Genomic DNA, 22,657 nt, shown 5'->3' with positions numbered 1-22,657 from the left:
TTCCTCCTGGCTTGTCGCAGAATCTCAGTAGTTGGCACTAGGCTGCACTTTAGCTCCACCCACTCTAGGGTTACAGCAGCGACAGCAACATCTTCTGTATCTCCTAGTTCCTTCTTTCTGTCTCTCCACCTTTGGGAAGTAGGCTACTGGGATTCTCTTTCTGGTTCTTAAGGAGAATACATAGACAAAAAATGAAAAACTCTGCAACCTTTTAAAATAAACCGATGACAGTCCTATAATTTAACTTTTTAGACTGTGCTAAATTGTTCATATACATTTATTCTTTGAGAGATGCCATCCCTCAGCTCTACATCTCTCACCTACTTTTACTGGTGATGATGCAGCCTTAATTACATTCTACCCAATTTGCCTTCCACCCCTCTGTCTGACCCTTCCTTCATTATGCCCTTTGATCGATGTGTTTGGTGGATTTAGCAGTATGTTGTTTGCTAATTTCACCTAGATGGTGAGCTGCACTACTAAAGCAATTTAAGATTTATTTGATGAACACATATGTTGTGATTATCAGGTTATGTAATCAGAACATATTTTTAGCATCAGTTTAGCATACATCTGAACATGTTATGTGATGCTTATAAGTATATTTCAGTGTACTTACATAGGAATAATAACCTGAGTAATCACTCATTATTCTCATACAAGTAAGCATTTTGTCACAGTTATCAAAGACAATGAATGTGGATGCTGAATTTAACATATACATGTATTTACTTTCTTTGAAGGTAAAAATGCACATCAAATCAACAACTGATTTTGAATGGTTAAAGCAGTCTAGATTCTACTTTAAAGAGGATTTTGATCATGTCGTGGTATCCATTACAGATGTTGATTTTATTTACCAAAATGAATTTCTGGGTTGCACTGATCGTCTGGTTATAACACCTCTCACTGACAGGTTAGAAGAACAATTATACATAATGAATACTTCTAATAAACCCAGTGTTTTTTTAGCATGTATCTTCAGAGAGGTAAATTCTGAATTAAGTCCTGTGTGGGCTAGGTCATTCATGAAATTCTTCTCATACATTTACTTAATAAACTCTCTTAGAAAAGGTAAAAGAGAGTCTCAGAAATTTGTACACTTAGTAATTTCTAGGAAAGTGTTGTCATTGTCCAGTCTTAAGAAAAAGATTCATTAACAGAAATGGATTGGTTTGAGGTCATATAGTAATGTGTATTTTAGCAGTATTTCTATACTGAAGAAAATATTAGGTCAAATACTTTAAAGTCTGTACTAAGGAATTCTATACATTTTTTTGTGGCTATCAATGTATTTGCAAGTCTAATATAACTCATCAGTGTCTATAATCTAATTAGTACTAGGAAACAGTTTAGATTTGTCCATAAGAACATAGATGTTGACAAAGTCCCAGCTGTGTGCATTCACTTGCCATTCTTCTTTAAACAAGCAAGAAAATGACCATTAATTTTGTTTCAAAGGTTTCAAAATTGTTTCAAAAATTTTTTCAAATTATCTTAACATTGAAAACCATATTTCTTTTTTCCTATTGGGAATTTCTTGGGGGTTTTTTTGTGGTTTTTTTTTTTTTCCAAATTCTTCCTCCATTTTTGTTCCTTTTTGAAATGTCACTTTTGACAAAATGAGAAAATAGATGACCAGAAATATATTGCAGTGCTTCACTTGCAAAAAGATCCCCACAAGAACAAAAAATAAATTCCAACCTGTAATCACTCCCTTTGCTACCTCTGGAGTATGTGTCTGTACAGCTTTTTTAACAGCCTTATTTCTCCGGAAGTGGTAGGACTGCTATTGTGACAATTCAGAAAGTTCAGTGCATTTCTGCAGTGAACTGTGCTAGCCTTGACAGTAAATTTTTTTTTAATGTAAAATGTTAACTTCTACCCAAAAATTTGCCTTGACACCAGTAGAACTGTAGAAGTAAAACATTCATGTCACTTTAAATGTTCTCACTGGTTAGGAAACATCAAGGTCCCTGAAGTGCAAGTTTGACATGTTACAGAGATTCAAGCTAAACTGTAGGAACTAGTTACTTATCACACTGTGTTCAACTATGGATTAAAAGCAGAAATACTTTAATTAGAAATGTGTTCAGAGTATGTTGAGCTGATTTGAGAGTGAAGACACATCCTCATTTGTATAGAAACTTTCATGTAATTCCTTCAGTGTTCCTCTTCTATACCTTTGCATGAATGAAAATCATAACTGGGACACCCATATAACAAAACCAGTAGTCTAAGCTTTTTAAGACTTTTTTTTTTTTAATACATTTATAAAAATGTTTTGCTCATAATTGTGGAAGGGACCGTATATCCTCCTTATTTCTCAATTGAAGATTTAGAAAAATGTAACAAATTAATTAAATGTATACGGATTAAGATAACACAGAATATGATGAGATAGCAGAATTCAATAGCAGAATCTTCTCTTTATAGCTGCAAAGAGAGTTAATGACAATTAGATCCCTTCCAGTGGTGTGCATTAATTTTTTAGCTCTTCTAATAGTTGGTTTATAACAAACAAGGTTATCACAGCATATTTTATTTTGCTTTTATAAGTAATGTTTAAATGCTGTATTTTGTGACTTTTATCACTTTGAACTTCCTGTACTCATGAAAATAAATGGAATTGTTTTATGAATAATTAATTTTTCCGCATAAAAGCTGTAGAATCTATCACAAACCTCATTGTTACATATTTATACACACATATATATCATTTTTAATACATTAATATGAATTAATATTTATAGGTGCTACATAACTTTAGCACAGGCTTTGGGAATGAACATGGGAGGAGCTCCAGCAGGACCAGCTGGAACTGGTAAAACAGAAACAACGAAAGACATGGGAAAGGCTCTGGGAAAATACGTAGTAGTCTTTAACTGCTCTGATCAAATGGACTTCAGAGGTTTGGGCAGGATTTTCAAAGGTAAGACTTCACGGAGTATGGAAGAGATCTCTACTGGTCATGTAGCAGGTTCAGCTAGAGCAGATTGTTCAGGATCTTACTCATATTGGTTTTGGGCATCTCCAGGGATGAATGTACCACAACACCTCTGGGCCCTTGTTCAAGTGTTTGACCATCCTCATGGTAACCTTTTTTATACTTCCATTTACTTGGCATTTCTGACATTGAAACCCGTGTCTGTCTTCTCCTCTTCCACTGCACTTCGTATAAGAGCCTTGTTCTATTTTCTCAGTGCCTCCTATTAACAATAGGCTTTCTCCTCAGGCCCAACAAATTGCATTCTCTCAGTGTCTCACTCCCTCCCTGTGTCATGTCCTCCATCCACTGGCCATCATGACAGCCATCTGCTGGTATCATACAAGTATTTATCAGTGTTCTTCCTCTACTGGTAACCCCCAACTGGACATAGTACTGCAGCTGCTATCATAAGTGCAGGATAGGGGCAAACAATTATTTTCCTGAAGCTGCTGGCTACACTCTTGCCCAATATGCAGGTGGATTCCTTTGCTACAAGGACATAATTCTGATTCATGCTCAGCGGTTAAGCAGGTCATTTTCTGTAAAACCATTTTGTAACCAGTCAGCACCGAGCCTGTGCTGCTGCATGGAGTTATTCTGTTCCAGATGAAAGACTTAAGGTGCATGAGGTTTCTGTCAGCTCATTTTCCAGATTAAAGTATTGTATGTATTGAGAAGCAAGGGGTGAAATGATTAATTTTTTAACTTTTTTGTTTTAAGCAAGCAAATAATTGTAGCATGAAGGTGCCTGAAACTGCGGGTTTATAAACATGTTGCCCCTTTGCAAGTCAAGCCATCCAAATTATCTTTTGAGTACACGACAGAATCCCTTCAAAGTTATTTAGCCATAACTGTGTAACAATAATATACCCTGAATGAATCAAATACATTTTCACTTTAAAAAGCTATCTTTCAGTATACCTAAAACAAAACTACTGCCTACTTGTAATGTATTTTGGAAAAAAATGCTACTACAAATTTTCTCGTTAAATATTGCTAAAGACCAACAATTCCCTTAGTTGCTACTAAATACATGTTACTTTTCCAAATTGAAATTAGGCAACTGTGAAATTTATCCTTTATGTAATTGTTATTAATCTAGTGCTTCTAGATTTCTCTTTCCTGTCAATTTTCTTTCTCCATCTGTCTTTCTTTCATAGGCAAGTTCACACAGAACATTTTCCACAATTTTTCTATTAATATCCTGTACTATTACATGAAAAATTTGTAGTTTAAAATGGTAGTGCTTATCCATAGGGATATATGCTTGAAGATTAATATATTCTGTCATGTGAGATTGTTTTATTTATTTATTTAAACTCCTAGTTAGAGCAAAATTAATTTCATTTGTAAATTGTAACCATTTTGACTTAAGAGAGACAAGTAAAAAAGTAATTTAAAAGCATTGTGAAGGCTGGAAGACCCAAACAAAAATCAAAACTTGGGATTTTTTGATTGTAACATTAGAGCTAGTCACTTATTTTTAAAATTAACAATACAACTTTTTGCAAATAATTAAATTGCCACTTTAAAATAAAAGGCTACATTCACAGAAATATCTGGACAAAAGATCTGCAAAATGCCTCAAGAGATAAGTTTTGTTTTCTGATTTTTAATAACTTTTAAGCAGGTATTAACTCAGATTGATATGGAAATAACCAGGCATATTAGAGGAAGATAGGCCTTGGCCACAGGGTGTTAAATAAAACTAATCTTATTTAATTAATGAAGGGAAAGTAATCTATTTTCACATACATGAAGAACAACAGGTAATACATTTTTCTATCCCTGTTTTAGGTCTTGCACAGTCTGGATCTTGGGGATGCTTTGATGAATTCAACCGAATTGAGTTGCCTGTTCTCTCAGTAGCAGCACAACAAATATATATTATTTTAACAGCAAGAAAAGAAAAAAAAAAGCAGTTCATTTTTTCTGATGGAGACACTGTAGATTTAAATCCAGAGTTTGGCATTTTCCTAACCATGGTAAATATTGTACTAATTCTAGAGAAGTGACAAATTTAGTATATACGAATTAACAAAACAGAACAAATTCAGTAAGTTATGCTGTTGCTATAGAATTAGACTAAGCTACTGGAACACTAATTATCTGGTTTCTCCCTTTCTTATAATGACTACTTGTGAAAAAGTCTTCCCATATATATATAGTTAGGTCCCACAACTGAATGGATAACCTGTAGGAAAAAAAAAAAAATGGAAGGCAGAACATATAATTTTATACCAGTTGTCATTAACCATGGGAGAAAAACAAACTCCTGCATTTACAGTGTTAACTTTCAGAGCATACTGTCTTGTTTGCCATAGGGTTCCTGAGGCTTCGTAGCACTAATTCCTGTAACCTTATCAGCAAGGAATGTTATAGTGTATGTTTGTAATGCCAAGGCAGATGGCAATCTTAATTGACTTTATGGAAAATTAAAATCTTCATCTGCATGTTTGAGTGCAGGGTAATAACTGAGGAGGTCATAAATATCTTTTGACTGCTTTTGGCATCCTAATATTTCTTCACTGTAGACTGCTTGTAATACTTTTGAAATTATCTTGGCTCTTGCTAGCTACTGAATTTTTAAGATGTTACAAAAACTACAACTTCTACAAAAAGGTAATGAAAACTTTCTTTGCATTGGGAATACACTAGAAGAAATTAACCAATTAGATTGTATTCCATGCAATTTTAAAATTCTGATTGCTGGCTTATGATAAAGAAATTCAGTTATTATTCTGGCAATTATGCATAGGTTATTAAATTCACAGTTAAGGTTGAAGTTTTTTTCTTTCATATTTTAGTCATTAGTAGACAACATTTCTAACTCTTAATAAATCTAGATATTTATGCTTAAACTGACTTTTTCTGAACAATAAAAGGACATTATTTTGACTGTTGTGAATGATAATACAATATATTCTCTTATATAGAATCCTGGATATGCTGGACGGCAAGAACTACCAGAAAATCTCAAAATTCAGTTTAGAACTGTTGCAATGATGGTTTCAGATAGACAGGTACAATTACTCAGTGAAATGAAATAATGTATTTTACTCTGCTTACCTGTCTTCAGAAAAACTAATGGAATTTCTGTGTTTCAGATCATTATTAGAGTTAAGCTTGCAAGTTACGGATTTATTGATAATGTGGTCTTGTCTGAGAAATTCTTTATTCTTTACAAACTTTGTGAAGAGCAGCTCACTAAGCAGGTAGTGTGAAGTATTCTTTTCTTGTCTTTGTATTTACACATCTAGTATAAACCAGATGGCTTTTGAAGCATTACTTTTATTGTTTTCACAAATTTTTGAGGGAGATTAAGTATGATTCAAATAAATATCTCAATTTTTTTTAAACAAAAACCAGTGTTAATGTTTATGTAGTTACATACACAGATTTGTTTAGCTGTTAAAGAGTGACAGTTTGTAGTTGTCAATGCATGAGGTTTTTTGCCTAAATGTGACAGCCAGGTAAAAATTAACCTGTTATATCACTTTTTTTGTAAGGATTATTTAGGGCTAGAAGAAGCAGTTGGAAACTGCAAACCACAGAAGAGAACGTCTCAGATTTTATTTGCCCTTCTTCCCATAGCAGTGCCTTGATCTGAAGTTTTGGCTATAAGCAGCCTCAGCTGGAAAGACCCAGTCTGGAATAGAACTATTACTTTTTTTGAACCTTGCTATAGAGAGCTACAAAATAATTGTTATATGTCATTTTAAGTGGTGAAGTCAATTAAATTTAAATTAGAAAAGAAAAACCTTACAACCTATTCCTTCCCCTTTCCTGAAAATAATTGTATTCTTTTTTTTTTTCTTTTTTTTTTTTTTCCTTTTTTTTAATGGAGTAATTCCTAAACAACAGCACAATTCCTATTTTAGCTACCTTTTCCACTTTAATATACTGATGAAATAAAGCTGGAGAACTTGTTACAGATTAATTTTTGCACTCTCTAGGTCCATTATGACTTTGGTCTGAGGAATATCCTTTCAGTACTGAGGACTCTTGGAACCCAAAAGAGGGTCAGGCCAAATGAAAGCGAACTAAGTATTGTTATGAGAGGGCTCAGAGATATGAATCTTTCTAAGCTGGTAAGAATCTAAGTTAATATTTTAGCATCACATATAGGCAAGTCTACTAGATATTTCGTGGGGTTTTATAGAAGACTAGAAAAAATCTCAAGCATCCTTTTAAAAACTGAAACATGATGATGATGTTATCATTTTGCAGCAATGAAAGCTTATTAGAATGTAAACAGTGCTCAGGGTGCAAAGGTTCAAATAGGTTAATAGTAGCTTAGCTGTGGGTGTAACATTTTATATACTGAGTTGTGTACAGACTGACTGCTGTACCATAAGTAAACTAGATAATGAGTATCCACTAAACTAGACCATTGCAGATTTATTTCCTGATACAATGTTCTTTCCAATATATGCTGCATTTTACAAATACATTTTACAAATAAATTTTACAAATAGATTACAGTGTCTACTCAGTGGGAAATTTCAATTTTATTTTATTTCTCTCTTGTCATATGGATGACATTTTAAAAATGCTATATCTGTAGTGAGCTGCCCTGTTGGCTGGCTGTGTTTCTGAACATAAGCATCTGTATTTAGAAAATATGTTCTTACAGCTTATTATTTTAAAATACAGATTAATTTTGGTTTGAGAACATCCTTTGGATAACCATGCTTTAAACACTGAACTTTTTTATTTCAGATAGATGAAGATGAGCCTTTGTTTCTCAGTCTTATCAATGATCTCTTCCCGGGGTTAAAGTTGGACAGTAGTACCTATGATGAGCTTCAGGTTGCAGTATCTAATCAGGTTGAAGAGGCAGGGTTGGTTAACCATCCACCATGGAATCTTAAGCTTATTCAGGTAAAACCTTTTTTTTCCAAAACTTTTTTAACAAACAGTAGTCAGAGCACACTGTTAGTAGTTAAATCACTGTCTCACTCAAGGATCTGTGTTTCTAATATGGGAAAAAATGAAGGCTGCAAGTATGCCACACTAAGACAGACTATTCTAAGGGATGTATATTTTTATTTCTTTAAACTATCCAGAATAAGAAAAAAAGATCTTAATGCGTGCTATTAACCAAACCTTTCCCAGGTATGGTAATACACCTAAACTATCTGAATGAAGCAACAAGGCACCTACAGGAGTCTCTTAGTTTTTTAGACTACTGTAGGGACAGTAGGGCATAAGAAGGGTTTCAAGTAATTTTGAAGGCCAAAGCAGTACATAAATAGTGAAAAGAAACATAGCCGGGGCAAAACTCCTGCTAAGCAAGAGGAGAGAGTTAAAAGACCTTTATAAAGGTAGACACAAATATAAGAGGTATGTATTTCAGACTTAAATATATTTCTGTAATGCAGAAGGGTCTTCATTATGAGTTTAAGCAGACAGTGTAGTGAACAATGTGCTTTCTTATATATGTTTTGATAACCTAGACCCTAGAAACTGGCTGATTAATTATCCAATTTATCTGTATAGAATTGAAAGAATTAAAATACAAGGATGTACAGAGCATATATATCTTAGCATATGCTATGGCAAGCACATAATCTATAGTTATGGAAACCTATAATCTATTAAACATGCAAGTGGGCACATGTGGGTATTACAAAATTAAAGAACCAAAACTAGTGTTAATATCAAGAATGACACTGTTATACAAAGGGAATAGTTTTTCTCAAGAACACGCATGACTGAAAGATTAAAGCTATAATGAGAGGCTTTCTACACTACAAAGGATATGAATAAACCCAGCTACTCTCAATCTGTAAGTGTTCTAAACCAGCGTCCTTCTGAAGTGTGTGAGCCACCTGAATACGGTGGAAAGACCCCAGATCAGTGGAATATGTATTGCTTTGATAAATGCATTCAAGAGTTCTAGTCAAAATGAGTAATAAAATACACAGAATCTGAATTAATGGCTCAGTGGTAAAAAGTTGTTGTGGACAATGTTATTTACATAAAACAAAGTTGCTTAGTTTTTACATCAGTAACACTTGGTTCTTGGCAGTTGAGGAACAGAGAAATAGACCTTGTGCACTGGCAACTTGCAAGGAGCATAGTAGGTTTTGTTTACCTTGTGTTGCAAGCTCTTTAGATCTGAAGTGTATTCTGATTGAAAAGGTAAAAAGAGAGATTACTAAGATTTAGTTCTGTAAACTGTTATCGTAAACTTACTTGGTGCTTGGAAAATTAGGATTGAAGGTATGAACTATTCCACAAAACAACAAAAAAATCATCACATGCATGTTGATTTCATTTCTGAGCATATAATGTGTGTGTCTAACACATTTATAATCACTGACTATTAAATACAAGCAAAAATCTTCTGAAAGCATATGTTCCTTAAAGTATTTTAATGTTTTTATAGTTGTATGAAACTTCTCTAGTACGTCATGGATTGATGACACTTGGACCTAGTGGATCTGGAAAAACAATGGTCATAACTATTTTAATGAGAGCACTGACAGAATGTGGAAAACCTCACAGGGAAATGCGTATGAACCCCAAAGCTATTACTGCTCCTCAGATGTTTGGAAAACTAGATGCTGCAACTAATGATTGGACAGATGGAATCTTTTCTACACTATGGAGGAGAACACTGAAAACTAAAAGAGGTAAATAAATACTTTGTGTGTGATATCATAAAAACATCTCTCTTGAGAGAAACTATATAGAATGCACATGAGGTTACAGTTCACTTCTCAACAAAGGGCAACAGTTTAAAAATTATTTCAGTAGTGTATTTATATTAAAAATGTTCATTTCCTTGCCAGTCCATTTCTACAGTGCAGATGTGTTATTTGGAAAATGATAAGTTATAATTTAAATTTACTTGTACAATTGCACTAACTTTAAAATAGTGGTTTTCCAGGGTTTTTAATACATTGGTTACCCATATTTATATTTTGCTATTTTAGAATTAGAATACTGAAATTACTTTTCACACTGATTTATGTCTGAGAAAATAAAAATATTTACAGTGAAGAAGGGGAGTTCTAGGGAACCTTCCAAGGGTTTAAAAAGACACATGAATTTTCTGTGTTGGAAGTGTCTATAATTTATCTATAGAAATTTTCTATTATCAAAACAAAGCCAGAATTTTAAAAAACTGACTGCCAAAATCTAAGCATTTGAATCTCTATTAATGTTTCAAAATTAACTGAAAAACCCCTAGATTTTCACAATTGATGAGTGGTGGTAGTTTTCATTAACTTACATAGGATTGAGAAGATTCTTTTTTGTTTATTTGCCCAATGAGCCCTTACATTAGCTATAAAATGCTAAGTTCCTCATCTCCCCTGTGCTGCTGGGGTAGGGCAGGGGGTGGAAGGAGGAAGTGTTAGGTTAGGTTGGGAAGGAACAACTTGAATCTGAGGAAAGAAAAAGAGGGTGGGGGAAAGGTGTTTGGGGTTTGTCTTTGTTTCTCATCATCCAAGTCGATGTTAATTTGCAATAAATTTATTTTCCCCAAGTTGAGCCTGTTTTACTCGTGACAGTAGTTGTAAAGTGATCTCCATGTCTTTACCTCAAGCCACCAGCATTTTCCTCTCCCTCTGTCCTGTTGAGGAGGGATACTGAGAGAGTGGCACGGTGTCTGTCTGGCAGCCAGCCAAGGCAATAATATCACCACAGATGTTCAACATTATAAATATATATTTATGCCCTCATTTGCTCCTAGCTGTTTAAAAAATAATTCCTTAACTATGTATGCAATTTATACAGGAATGAGCATCTATGGAGATAGCAGAAATTACAATAAATGAAGTACATTTTTATACATTAAATTCTAAACCATCCTTTGTGAACTTATTTTTTTGCTCTTTCTGTATGGCAATATAAACTGTATCTCTTTTGATTATTTTTCCAGGTGAAAATGTGTTTCTGATTTTAGATGGCCCTGTAGATGCAATCTGGATTGAGAATCTAAATTCAGTTTTGGATGACAATAAGACCCTCACTCTAGCAAATGGAGATCGCATTCCTATGTCTCCTACATGTAAACTGTTGTTTGAGGTCCATAACATTGAGAATGCCTCTCCAGCAACAGTTTCTCGAATGGGTATGGTCTACATCAGTTCTTCTGCCCTCAGCTGGAGACCAATATTGCAAGTAAGATTAAAATTGCTATCAACTCCTAACTTTACCTTGTTAAACATTTTATACAGAAAAATATTGTGAATGTTTTTTCAGGCATGGCTGACAAAGCGCGCTGCTCAAGAAGCTGAAGTTTTACAAAGTCTGTATGATAGAATATTTGAACCAGCATATGTATACATGAAACTAAACCTTAATCCAAAAATGGAGCTTCTGGAGTGTAACTACATTATGCAGGTAAAACAGATACTGTGTAAGTCTGTATTAATTGACTACGTATAGTACGTGTGCAGAAGTAGTAAAGAGTACATTTGGTAGCAACAAAATTTAGTTTGAAAAGATTCTTTCCTAAAAAGAAAACCTCAAATTCAATATTTGTTTCTTAGGCAATATAAGAGGAACTGGTGGAGACGTGCTGGAGAAAACTTTACTTCTTTTTATCACTACATATGTAGCCTAGTCTCTGTTGACTGGAATTTGCAGGTTTCAGTAAGTTTTAAGAAGCGTATGTTTAATAATCTAGTTGTCTGATTCCAACAGTGCTTTTAATACAAAAAAAAAAAAAATGTTGTGAGGGTCAGTCTAACCCTACTGGTAGTGTCAGCAGAAAGAGTAAAGTATAATAGTCTTTTTATCTTGAGGTGCAATAGCTGTGTCAACTTCCAAGGCTGAAGTAGTAGTTTTTATCTATCCCTATCAATCCTCTCCACTTTACCTTCAGTCCAAACTTTATCAGTGATTTATTAATGCTAAAATTATGTGTTTGGCAGATTTTACAAGATTGTCAGTCCTTTACTCTGTGTGTCCAGCTGATTTGTTTATGAGTGAGTCTGTCATCTGCAGATTCCAAGTCTCTAGACTATTTGTCCATGTTTTGTCTCAGTTTTATATGGATGCTCATAACAAATTCAGTAATGCGTTTGAATAAGAGGGCAAACAAAATATTTTGGATAACATTTCAATTTACGGTAAAACTAGACGATTTGCACCCAATATCTCTTTACTGTTCATTAGGCTTTTAGCTTCAGGTTTTTAACAGTTTAAAGTACACAGTAAATACTGCAAGGTACAACTGCATGAGATCAAATGGCATTAAGATATCCGTAGAATTTAAGTCAATAGGCAGAAACTGTGTAGCTTGCTACTTTATGGTGATAAACAAGATGAATGTGCTATACACAACATTTTTAGAGGGTGATAGTGGTTGTTGGTTTTTTTTTCTGTATTGTATTCTTTGTATTCTGTGAAACGTCTGACTGAATTACGTTTTCTTCATGGAAGACTTTTCCTCAGACTAGAAGTTTCTATATTGTTTTGTATTTGGGCCGGTTAGGAAGTGTGAGCAAGTCAGTGTTCTACTCATACTGCTTGGTCAGGGAAATATTTCCTTGATTTAACCCGTGTCCACCATTTCTTCCAGTAAACAAAAATCTTTAGGAAATTTCTGTCATTGGTGCAACACAGGAAATAACCCTTAGTCGATCTCCGTGCTGGGGTTTATCTAAGAACCAATGACATCATAGCTTTACTTGATAATTTCAGATTCACTTCCTCAATAGCTTCCCCCCTCCACAGTTGCATTCAGCCTTGATTTCTCTTCTCAGCAAGGATTACATTCTTGTTGTGGGAAGGTAGGGCAAAAAGTCATGTTGGTTTCTGTGCTATGGAACTGCTTGCAGCTGCCAGGATTGGGCATTACTTAACAAGGATTAGTGGCATCATCCACCCTTTGTCTACATGCATCTTTCTTGATCTCCAGGCTGTTCTCCCATTTCCAGGTTCTTTTGTCCAACTAGAATCTTCACCTCCTTCTTTCTAGGCTTTTTTTTTCTCCAAGACCATTTTATTTTGGAGACCCCTCCTTTCCACATTATCTCTCCTTCCCCAAACCTTAAAATCCCAGTTTTGCCTTAAATGTTTTATGTGCAGAAGCACTTTATGTACCTTATCAGCCTCTTTATCAATCATTGTCTTATGTATCTTTATTAATTGTGGTTATAGTTCAGGTGTTTTCATAATTTAAAACCATCTCAAAGCGATTGCATCTGGCAGGTAGCAGACTTGTTCTTGAGTTCTAAAGTTCAATTTTGGATGCTCACCCACACATGCACGTGTATCAAATCATCTGCCATTTGTTAGTGTCCACAGTTTAGGCTGTTTCTTAGCTACAACAGCTTCTTAATTGTTTTATATAAAATGTGATCTCACCTTTGCTTTACTTATTGTCAGTTTCCACTGATTTTCTGTATATATTCCTGTATTGTTCCTGGATGATTTTTTCTGCTATTTTTACTTACATGTTTTTCTTTTGGCTATTTACCATGCTCTGGCCCACCTTATGCGGTGGACAAATGGAATTTATTTTAGGAGATTTCGCAGTTTTTGTGTAGGGTTATCCTGCCTTACAAGTCTATTGGAAAAGACAGTACACTTGTAGCTGTGGGAGATCTGGTTGACATGGTCTGCATGGAGGAAGAAGGGTGTTCAACAAAGTCACCAAGGATTTATATGAAAGCTAAGCCATCACAGCAGAAGATAGGATCATTTGTAAATAAAGAACTGATTAGAAGATAGGGTCATTTGTAAATAAAGAACTGATTAGAAGATAGGAAATGTGCATTTGGAGTACCAGGTCTTAGGAAGGACAGAGGTTGCCACTGATCCTAAGGTGGAATCTGGGATTAGTGCTGTTCAAAATGTTCATAAACAATTTGGAAAAGTTTTAGGTGAGTAAGTTTACTGATGATACTAAATTATTCAGAGTAGTAAGGACAAAACACCTGACCATGAAGAACTGTAGACAGATTTTATGAGACTAAATAAAGAGATAATAAAATGGCAAATGAAACTCAGTGAAGACAGGCATGAAGGGGTACAGACAGGAAAAAAACCCAAAGTGTTCAATGCCATGGATAGCAGACGTGGGGAACATCTTGTCAAAGGCTGTTATAGATGAGGTATTAATAAAATAGGATATTTTAATCTATTTTTTAAAAGCAAAATAGGAAGATAGTGTGATAGATGCATTGATTGACCATAATTATGATACCTACATTAGACAGATGCTGAAAAGACTTGCAGACTTTCTTCATTTAACCTGTATGGGGGGCTAAATTGAAGCAGTTTGCTCTCTCACCTGATGACCTCTCCCCAGCCAAGAAGGGTAATCAGAGGAGAGAAGCCTCATGGATTAAAATACACACAGATTTAGGGAAATAGCAGGGCTAATACAAACACCAACATAAAGCATATAAGCTTATACTCAGCATAGTCCTCAGGAGTAACAGAGGGTACAGCAGACCAAGAGGAAAAAGCTCCAGAAAAGGAAGCCCCTCACTTCTACCCAACCTCCCCCTTTTATAATGAGCATGAAGTGAGTGAGTGGTATGGGATATACCTATTAATCAGCTTGGCTCAGCTGCCCTGACTTAAGCTCCCAGCTGACTCTGGGCTACTAATGGCCTGTCCTCCGTGGCTGGCCTAGGGTTCTGTCCCAGTCAAACCAGGACATATGCTTAGAGATGGAAATAAATTGTTGGGCCCACCTACTTTTGGACTTGTGAATATCCCAATAGATGTTATAAAATCTGTTAAAAAGCTGTCCTGTTACCCTAGCTCTTAAATGACTTTTTAAAAAACAAAACAAAACAACAAACAGGCATAATTGAAGAGGATAGTTGATGATCAAATTATTTGTGTAGTTTTGAAAATGTTATCCAGTTTTACAGGGATACCTTTAATCTATTTTCTTGGATTTGGAGTTCTGAATTTTATGTTATTTTCTGGTAACCTGTATTTGGTTTAAAATTGTGGGTTTAAGTTTGAATACATATATATAATGCATGTACCTAGATGTATAAAAATAAAACATTGTTAGGTAATATTATCTTAATGTATTATATTTTAAAATATTTTCAGTCTATTAATCTTCTGGAGGGCTTGATTCCATCAAAGGAAGAAGGTGGTCTTTCATCTACAACTCATCTGCATAAATTGTTCAGCTTTGCACTAATGTGGAGTTTAGGTGCCCTTCTGGAGTTGGACAGTAGAGATAAACTTGAAGCCTTCATTAGAGCTCATGATGACAAATTAGACTTACCAAAAATTTCCTCTGGCACCAGTGAAACGATGTATGAGTTTTATGTTACGAATCAGGGTAAGAAAAAGCACAAACTTTCTGATTTTACTGGCATTTTAAAACTGAGTGAAGCTCCCTTGAAATTTAAATTTACTGCTTTAGTCCATATTACAGAGCCATACGAACAGAAATTTTTGAGGACAGTATAGTAGCAATACAAATTCTGTATGTAGTGCTTCTGTGGAAGTGAGAAGTCAGGAAAAAGGGATAAAGTGCTCATGGAAACATTCTTATTTCTTTTGTTTTTCTTATTTGATTCTTACAGTTTTCTATTAACTGGTCTATAATTTACTGGCTTTGTTAGGCTGGCTTAGTCTTAATTAATATTAGGTTTATATTTAATTTCCTCTCAGCTAGTATTTTTTGTTTAAAAATATAATCTGCTTTCAATTCTGCTTAGTAACAATTATTTACCCATGTCTCATAATCAGTAATTAATCATACTGTTTATAAAACTGTAAAGATAGTCCCATATTTTGAATATAGTTAATATTGATATTTTGAATAATGTGATATTTTCCACAAGGGATTTATAGTTTAAATAACATACAACCAATTTCACAAATAACTGTTCTTTCAGAGTGAATACTTGTATTTCTATGATTCTCTTGTATTGAAATTCAGATATTTTTTTTTGCCAGCAATATTTTGGGTTTGTTGGTTTTTTTGGTCATTTTAGGTGACTGGGACCACTGGAGTAAAAAAGTTCAGGAATATGTGTATCCAACGGATAGTGTCCCAGACTATGCATCTATTCTGGTTCCAAATGTTGACAACGTCAGAACTCAGTTTTTGATAAATACAATTGCAAAACAACAGAAAGTAAGTACAGCATTACTCATTTTAGTATATGCCTTCTATATGAAATAAATAGAAAATTATTTTAAAGTAACTGAGAATTGCAATCCTTCATATTCTGTCTCTCTAATCACTGCTTGCCAGATGCATCATTATTTGTGTTGTACTATTATTATTTTCTTAACGTGAACTCTGTACTTATTTCTTTGCATGGGCAAAATATTTTAAATATACTTTTTGTGGAATAATTTTTTGTCATAAAAGTTTAACTCTTAACAACCTATCATATTTCTCAGAGAAGGACATAAAAACTTCTTCTTAGTCTCTATACCATATGAATCTTTCTGATTTGTGATTTCTTGAATAGGAAAACAAGGAAAATAAATTTTACAAGTTCAATAAAAATCTGAAATTCCTAGAGTTTACTCTATTGTTTTCTCTCATTAAGAAAACTATAGTTAATAGCAGTAACCACAACTATAGAAAAAGGAGAGAAGCTTATCATACAGCTTTAACCAATCTGGTATCATGGCTTTTGACTCAGGCCTCATTAAACAATAGTTATTAAAACAGATAGAGACCTCTTTTCAAACAGAGGAATATCTTAAAATTATGTACCTTGCTTTAGCAGAATGCTCTTAATAACCCTAGCAACTTCCCATGAAAATCTGTTAGCTTGTGAAATAAAAGTCAATGTACTCCCTTCCTGATAGCTGGAGCCAGTATTAGAAATACCACAAGTGCAGGAGCCAGTGCTGCAACATATTATTTTCTGTAAAATTCTGGGATTTGGACAGAAAACCTGTTGATTTGGTTTGATTAAACTATTCCAGAGGCAATGGGACTTGTCTGTGTTTCCCTGTTGAGCAGAATGGAAGTAGTCAGATTGCTTTTTTTTCAGGCATTTTTTCTTTGGTATTGAACTGTGGTAGAGCAATTTTTATTTTTTTTCCCCCTCCCCTGGGTTGCTCACATCAGCATGAACTTTCTTTCCAGCTACAGCTGAATTACATGCATGAATCAAGGTAGGATTTTTTTAGGTCTGACTTCACTTTGTTCTGTGAGTTTATTACTATAATCTGTGTTATTGTGGTCAACTGATCACTTGAATGTTCAAAACCAGGGTGAAGAATGAGACAATGTGGTATCTTTGTAGCTGTCTCTTGTGGGATATTAATTTAAAGCAGGAGCAAGTCAGTCAGGAGTGTTTGAGCATTTCAGATCTCCTGCATTATCAAAGTTAGTGCTCACAATCATAAACTATACATACCCCCTTTTGCAAATGGATTAAATTCCTGTCATGGAATGAACATAATAATGAAGATAGTACCATATGTCAAAAACATAAGTAGGATGAAAATCTAAGCAAGAAGAAACCCATGGAGAATTCGTATATGTCTGAAAAAGCAGGGTTCTTTTCTAGCTCGCTTTTTTGAGAGGAAATGAGAGATTTCTATAAAAGGTGTAAGAGTACGTAAAGAAGCATTAATACTTTGGTTCAGCAACTTTCTGGCTTAGATTCAGATTTTATCAGATAAAAGGAAACCAGGAAAGAGTTTCTTCTTTTTTGGCACATTTGTTGCTTGTCTTTTCTCCCCCCTCCCCAACCCCTGCCCCAGGGGAATGACACTTAGGTACAAATTAATTAGAAAATAAGTTATATAATGTTATATATCTTAATATACAATATTAAGAAAAAACAAAAATAAGATACCAGTGCTCAAAATATTAGCTCAGAACAAGAATTTCAGTATCTTTTCTTTGGATAAGCCATCAGAGAGGAGTAAAAATGCTTTGGGAAAAAAAAAATTAATAAAAAAATAAATATATATATATATATACAGTGAGGCATACATTAAGATAGGATTAGTTGTAAGGGTCAAAAGTGTCATATTAGAATTATCAAATGTTGCTGTTGTAAATACTGCAGTGATAAATAGAATGATTATATTCTGATCAAAAGGGAGTTTCCAATAATAAAGCAATGAGTGAGGATAAACAAATTTTGGGAAAAGATTTTCTGACCATTATGGGAACATCCTTGGCCAATTTCTGCTTTGTCAAAGATTGATACCCTAAGTGATTTAAAGGCCATATGCAACAGCAATCATAGAATCACATGATGGATTTGGTTGGAAGGAACCTTAAAGATCATTTAGTTCCAACACCCAACTTATTGCTAAAAGTATTCTGAAAAAAATGCATTGGTCTCATAGTCCTCCATGGATGTTTACAGAAAGAATCAATCATGCCCATGACAGGCAGTCAATGAAATTCAGGACAAAAAACACAGGTCAATTTTGGTTCCAATTCTGAAAAACGTATTGCTCTGTGGACATAGACTGTAAGGATTGAGAAAGCTTTTATTGCTAAGTTGCAATAAGAGTTGCAATATTTCTTGTTGCTATTAAGTAAGAGCAGTTTTTTGTTCCTATTGTCTGTGAAACGTAAAACACATTTTGGAATGCCTGAAATTACTTCTCCTCTATCAGTTTCACTGGCCTTTCTAACTGGGGACATGAGCAGTACAATACTCACTGTAAATCAGTTTTGTTTGTGTCCTCACACATCTGATTTAGAGAAAAAGATTCAGTCTTGTATTTTAAACCACATATGAAAATATAAGAAGAGTTTTTAAAAGGGCTATGATTCCAGAGGTAGATAGCAACAGTATTTTATGCATATCATTGTTTCCTGCCTTTACTAACATTTACAAAGCCGTAGGTACTTCTGGGTCAGTTAAGACTTCTGTACACAGTTGAGAATCTGTTATTCTTATTTGTAATTATTGTTATATCAGATCTTTACAGATCTTTAGAGTATATCTTTTAGTCATATGCTTGACAGGGGATGTATCTGAATCTCATCTATACTGTATTGTTGCCTTAAGGAGAGTGCTGGGAGGAAGGGACTATCCTTCTATGACAAATGTGTCACAAAGGATTCTTACAGCAAAAGCAAATAGTAAATAAATTATAAAGAAGCCTTCTTAGGGTCATCCACTACAAGAGACCTCTGTGCTGAATATATTAAAAAATGGAAGAAATCAGGCAACTGTAAGAAAAACCTTAGTATATTCTCACTACATCCTTTCTCTTTTGACTCTAAACAATGTGTCTTGGAGAATCTGAGTGGGGTGAAAAACACAGAATGTGTCACTGCAAATGCAGATACAGGAAAAATCTTAGCAGAATAATATATAATTCAAAAGTAGATACAGGAAGTATTCTTTTCTCTAAAATAGGTCTGTTATGCATATTTAAGTTTTGCTACTATATAGGCCATCTAAATGTCTGTTACAGGCAGTTTTGCTCATAGGAGAACAGGGAACTGCGAAGACTGTCATGATTAAGGCATATGTGAAGAAATACAACCCAGAAGAACATTTGTCAAAATGTCTAAACTTTTCATCTGCCACAGAACCATTTATGTTTCAGGTAAAAATATGGCTTCTAAGTAATTCTTGCATCTATATTTAAAGTGTACTTAATTCTGATGATAATATAAGTGATTTAGAAATAAAGTCTAATGGATCTTTTTCCTCCAGGTAACTTAAACACTTTAGAAACTTTCATTAAAAACATTTTTGTGGATAAGAATAGAATATAGTCACTTGCATAGAGATTCATATATGCATCATTGCTGTGTAATTTTTCTTTATGGAATCCTAAGAATCCATTATTTTGTTGAAGATCTTTCCTTTTAAATTTAAATTAATGAAAATTTTTGCTCATACTTCTTCATTTTTCTCCCCAATTATTTAGTTTATAACTGTATTTTAAATTAAAGAAAAAGCAGATTTAAACTTATAGATCCTCTTATTTTTCCTCACTCATGAGTGACTACAGCTGACTACTATTGTCTCACCACCCTCACACTAAAGAATTTCCTAATATCTAAGCTAAATCTCCCCTCTTCCAGTTTTAATCCATTAACCTTTGTCCTTGCACTGCAAGCACTTGAAAAAAGTCCCTTCCCAGTTTTCCTGTAGCCCCCCTTCAGATACTGGAAGTCTACTATGAGGTCCCCCTGGAGCCTTCTCCAGGCTGAACACCCCTAACTGTCTCAGCTTGTCCTTATAGGATAGGTGTTCCAGACATTGGATCATCCTTGTGGCCCTCCTCTGAACTCTCTCCAGGAGCTCCATGTCCTTTTTATGTTGGGGGCTCCAGAACTGGACATAGTACTCCAGGTGCGGTCTCATGAGAGACAAGTAACTGTGGAGAATTGCCTTCCTTGACCTACTGGCCTCACTTCTTTTGATGCAGCCAAGGACACAGCTGGCGTTCTGGGCTGCAAGCACACATTGCCGGCTCATGTTGAGCTTCTTGTCCACCATCCGTCCACCAAGTTCTCCTCTGAACTGTTTTTGATCCATTCTCCACCCAGCCTGTATTTTTGCTTGGGACTGCCCCAACCCAGGTGCAGAACCTTGCATTTGGCCTTGTTGAATTTCATCCAGTTTGCACAAGCCCATTTCTCAAGCCTGTCAAGGTCTCTCTGGATGGCATCCCTTCACTGTGGCGTGTTGACCTCACCACACACTTTGGTGTCATCAGCAAAATTCTTGAGGCTGCACTCAATGCCACTGTCCATGTTGCCACTGGTCCAAGTTACCTTGGGGAGCACCACTTATCACAGGTCTCCATCTGGATATCGAGCCATTGATCACCACTCTTTAAGTGCGACCATCCAGCCAGTTCCTTACCCAGTGAGTGGTCCATCCATCAAATCTGTACCGTTCCAGTTTCAGTACCAGGATGTCATATAGGACAGTGTCAAAGGTTTTGCACAGGTCCACGTAGATGACATGAATTGCTCTTCCTTAGTCCACCGATGCCATGACCCCATTGTAGAAGGCCTCCAAAGTAGTTATACAGGATTTGCCCTTGGTGAAGCTATGTTGACTGTCACCAATCACCCCTTTGTTTTTCGATGTGTCTTCAGGAGCCTTCAGGAGGATCTGCTCCATGATCTTGCCAGACACAGAGGTGAGACTGATTGGTCCCTAGTTCCCTGGATCTTCCTTTTTTCCCTTCTTGAAAATGGGAGTTATGTTTCTCCTTTTCCAGTCAGTGAGGATTTCTCTAGACTACGAAGACTTTTCAAATATGATGGGCAGAGGCTTTGCAACTTCATGGGCCACTTCCTTCAGGAGCCATGGATTAATCCCGTCAGGACCCATGGGCTTGTGCACCTTCAGGTCCTTCAAATGGTCATAAATCTGCTCTTCTCCTACAGTGGGGAGATCTTCTTTTGCACAGTCCGTGCCTTCACCTTCTCTAACTTGGATGGTGTGACCAGAATTTTTGCCAGTGAAGACTAAGGCAAAGTAGTCATTGAGTACCTCAGCCTTCTCTATGTCCTGCATGGCCAGGTCTCCAGTTTCATTCTGAAGCAGGCCCACATTTTCTCTCATTCTCCTCTTATCGCTGACATACGTGTATAAACTTTTGTTGTTCTTAACATCCCTGGCCTGGTCCAACTTTATCTGTGCTTTGGCCTTCCTTACCTGATCCCTTGCTTCTCTGACAAATTGTCTGTACTTTCCCTGGGATACCTAGTCCTGCTTCCACTCTCTGTGTATCTTGTTTTTACATTTAATTGTGTCCAGAAGCACCTTGCTCATCTGTACCAGCCACATGGCCCTCCTCCCTGCCTTCCTCTTTTTGAAGTTATTGAAAGGCTGAATTATACCACTGTGCAAGGATTCAATACTACTAATTTGTTAGAACGTGATCCTGTAACTCGAATTGGCTTCCTTACCTTTTCAAAGCAATGAATCCATGGAGGCAATCCTGCAGTTGGATAAAGTAATCAGCTTGGAATATTTCTTGATTGAATTGTTTCCTCATGGAGCAGGTATTACAAACTCCATCCCACAACAAAGCATCTTTTTCAAGAGTATAATATAAATGTTATTAAGAAAATTTTGAAAAGTACTGGCTCCAACATATATTTTTAAAATTCCAAACTCACAGAATACCTACTGAGTTTGTTTTTTGTTTGCTTGGGTTTTTTGTTATGCATAAGATCTCTGGACATGGTTTATATTGAGCTATGGAACAGAATAAGACAGGAATCCTCTCATGCATGCAAGATTATTTGAACAGTCAGTATCCCTGTCTCAGTGTCCTTTACTTAGTGTATTATAGGTTCCTGGAACATTACTGCCTTGAAAACAAAACACAGCCTTCCTTGTCTCTGGTACAGAGAGTCTGTGAAAAGATCTTATTTTGTCTTGTCTCTGCTACAGTACTGTAGTACCTCAGAAGATACGCTGTCATTTCAGCTAGCTAGCTGAATATATAGCTCACTCTGCTAATTTAAAAGAGAGAGATGTAGCAGAAAAACAGTTTAAATACTTCTACACAATGGGAAAAGCCATGTTCAAAATAGTTATAGTTTGGGGTTGATTTGTTTATTTGGTTTAATTTTGAGTCGTCATTCTGTGAGGATATTTGAAATACTAGGTAATTTTGGATGGGTTAGATGTGCTACAAAGTTCTTAATTTCTTACATAATCACTTTCTTTCTCAGCAGTTTCTGTTTTTCACCTTAATGACATTTCTCCAAAATGACATATTCATGCTAACAGTGCTCTATAAATG

At 35.2% G+C, this 22,657-nt stretch overlaps 1 protein-coding gene across 1 annotated transcript in view; it reads left to right on the top strand.

Moving 5' to 3' along the window:
* The window catches only part of DNAH8 (dynein axonemal heavy chain 8), a 132,861-nt gene that overhangs the window by 55,346 nt on the left and 54,858 nt on the right, over positions 1-22,657 (top strand). Inside the window, exons 43-55 of the mRNA XM_051615043.1 lie at positions 744-916; positions 2,754-2,932; positions 4,787-4,974; positions 5,926-6,012; positions 6,097-6,204; positions 6,946-7,080; positions 7,712-7,873; positions 9,384-9,630; positions 10,884-11,125; positions 11,207-11,347; positions 15,029-15,266; positions 15,928-16,070; positions 19,349-19,483. Of these exons, the coding sequence (XP_051471003.1) occupies positions 744-916; positions 2,754-2,932; positions 4,787-4,974; positions 5,926-6,012; positions 6,097-6,204; positions 6,946-7,080; positions 7,712-7,873; positions 9,384-9,630; positions 10,884-11,125; positions 11,207-11,347; positions 15,029-15,266; positions 15,928-16,070; positions 19,349-19,483 (2,178 nt within the window). The remainder of the gene's footprint in view (positions 1-743; positions 917-2,753; positions 2,933-4,786; positions 4,975-5,925; positions 6,013-6,096; positions 6,205-6,945; positions 7,081-7,711; positions 7,874-9,383; positions 9,631-10,883; positions 11,126-11,206; positions 11,348-15,028; positions 15,267-15,927; positions 16,071-19,348; positions 19,484-22,657) is intronic.

The sequence above is a fragment of the Apus apus genome, chromosome 3, assembly GCF_020740795.1.
Source record: "Apus apus isolate bApuApu2 chromosome 3, bApuApu2.pri.cur, whole genome shotgun sequence".
NCBI classification, from domain to species: Eukaryota; Metazoa; Chordata; class Aves; order Apodiformes; family Apodidae; genus Apus; species Apus apus.
The sequence above is the reverse complement of the archived record's forward strand: the minus strand, read 5'-3'. Positions and strand labels throughout refer to the sequence as shown.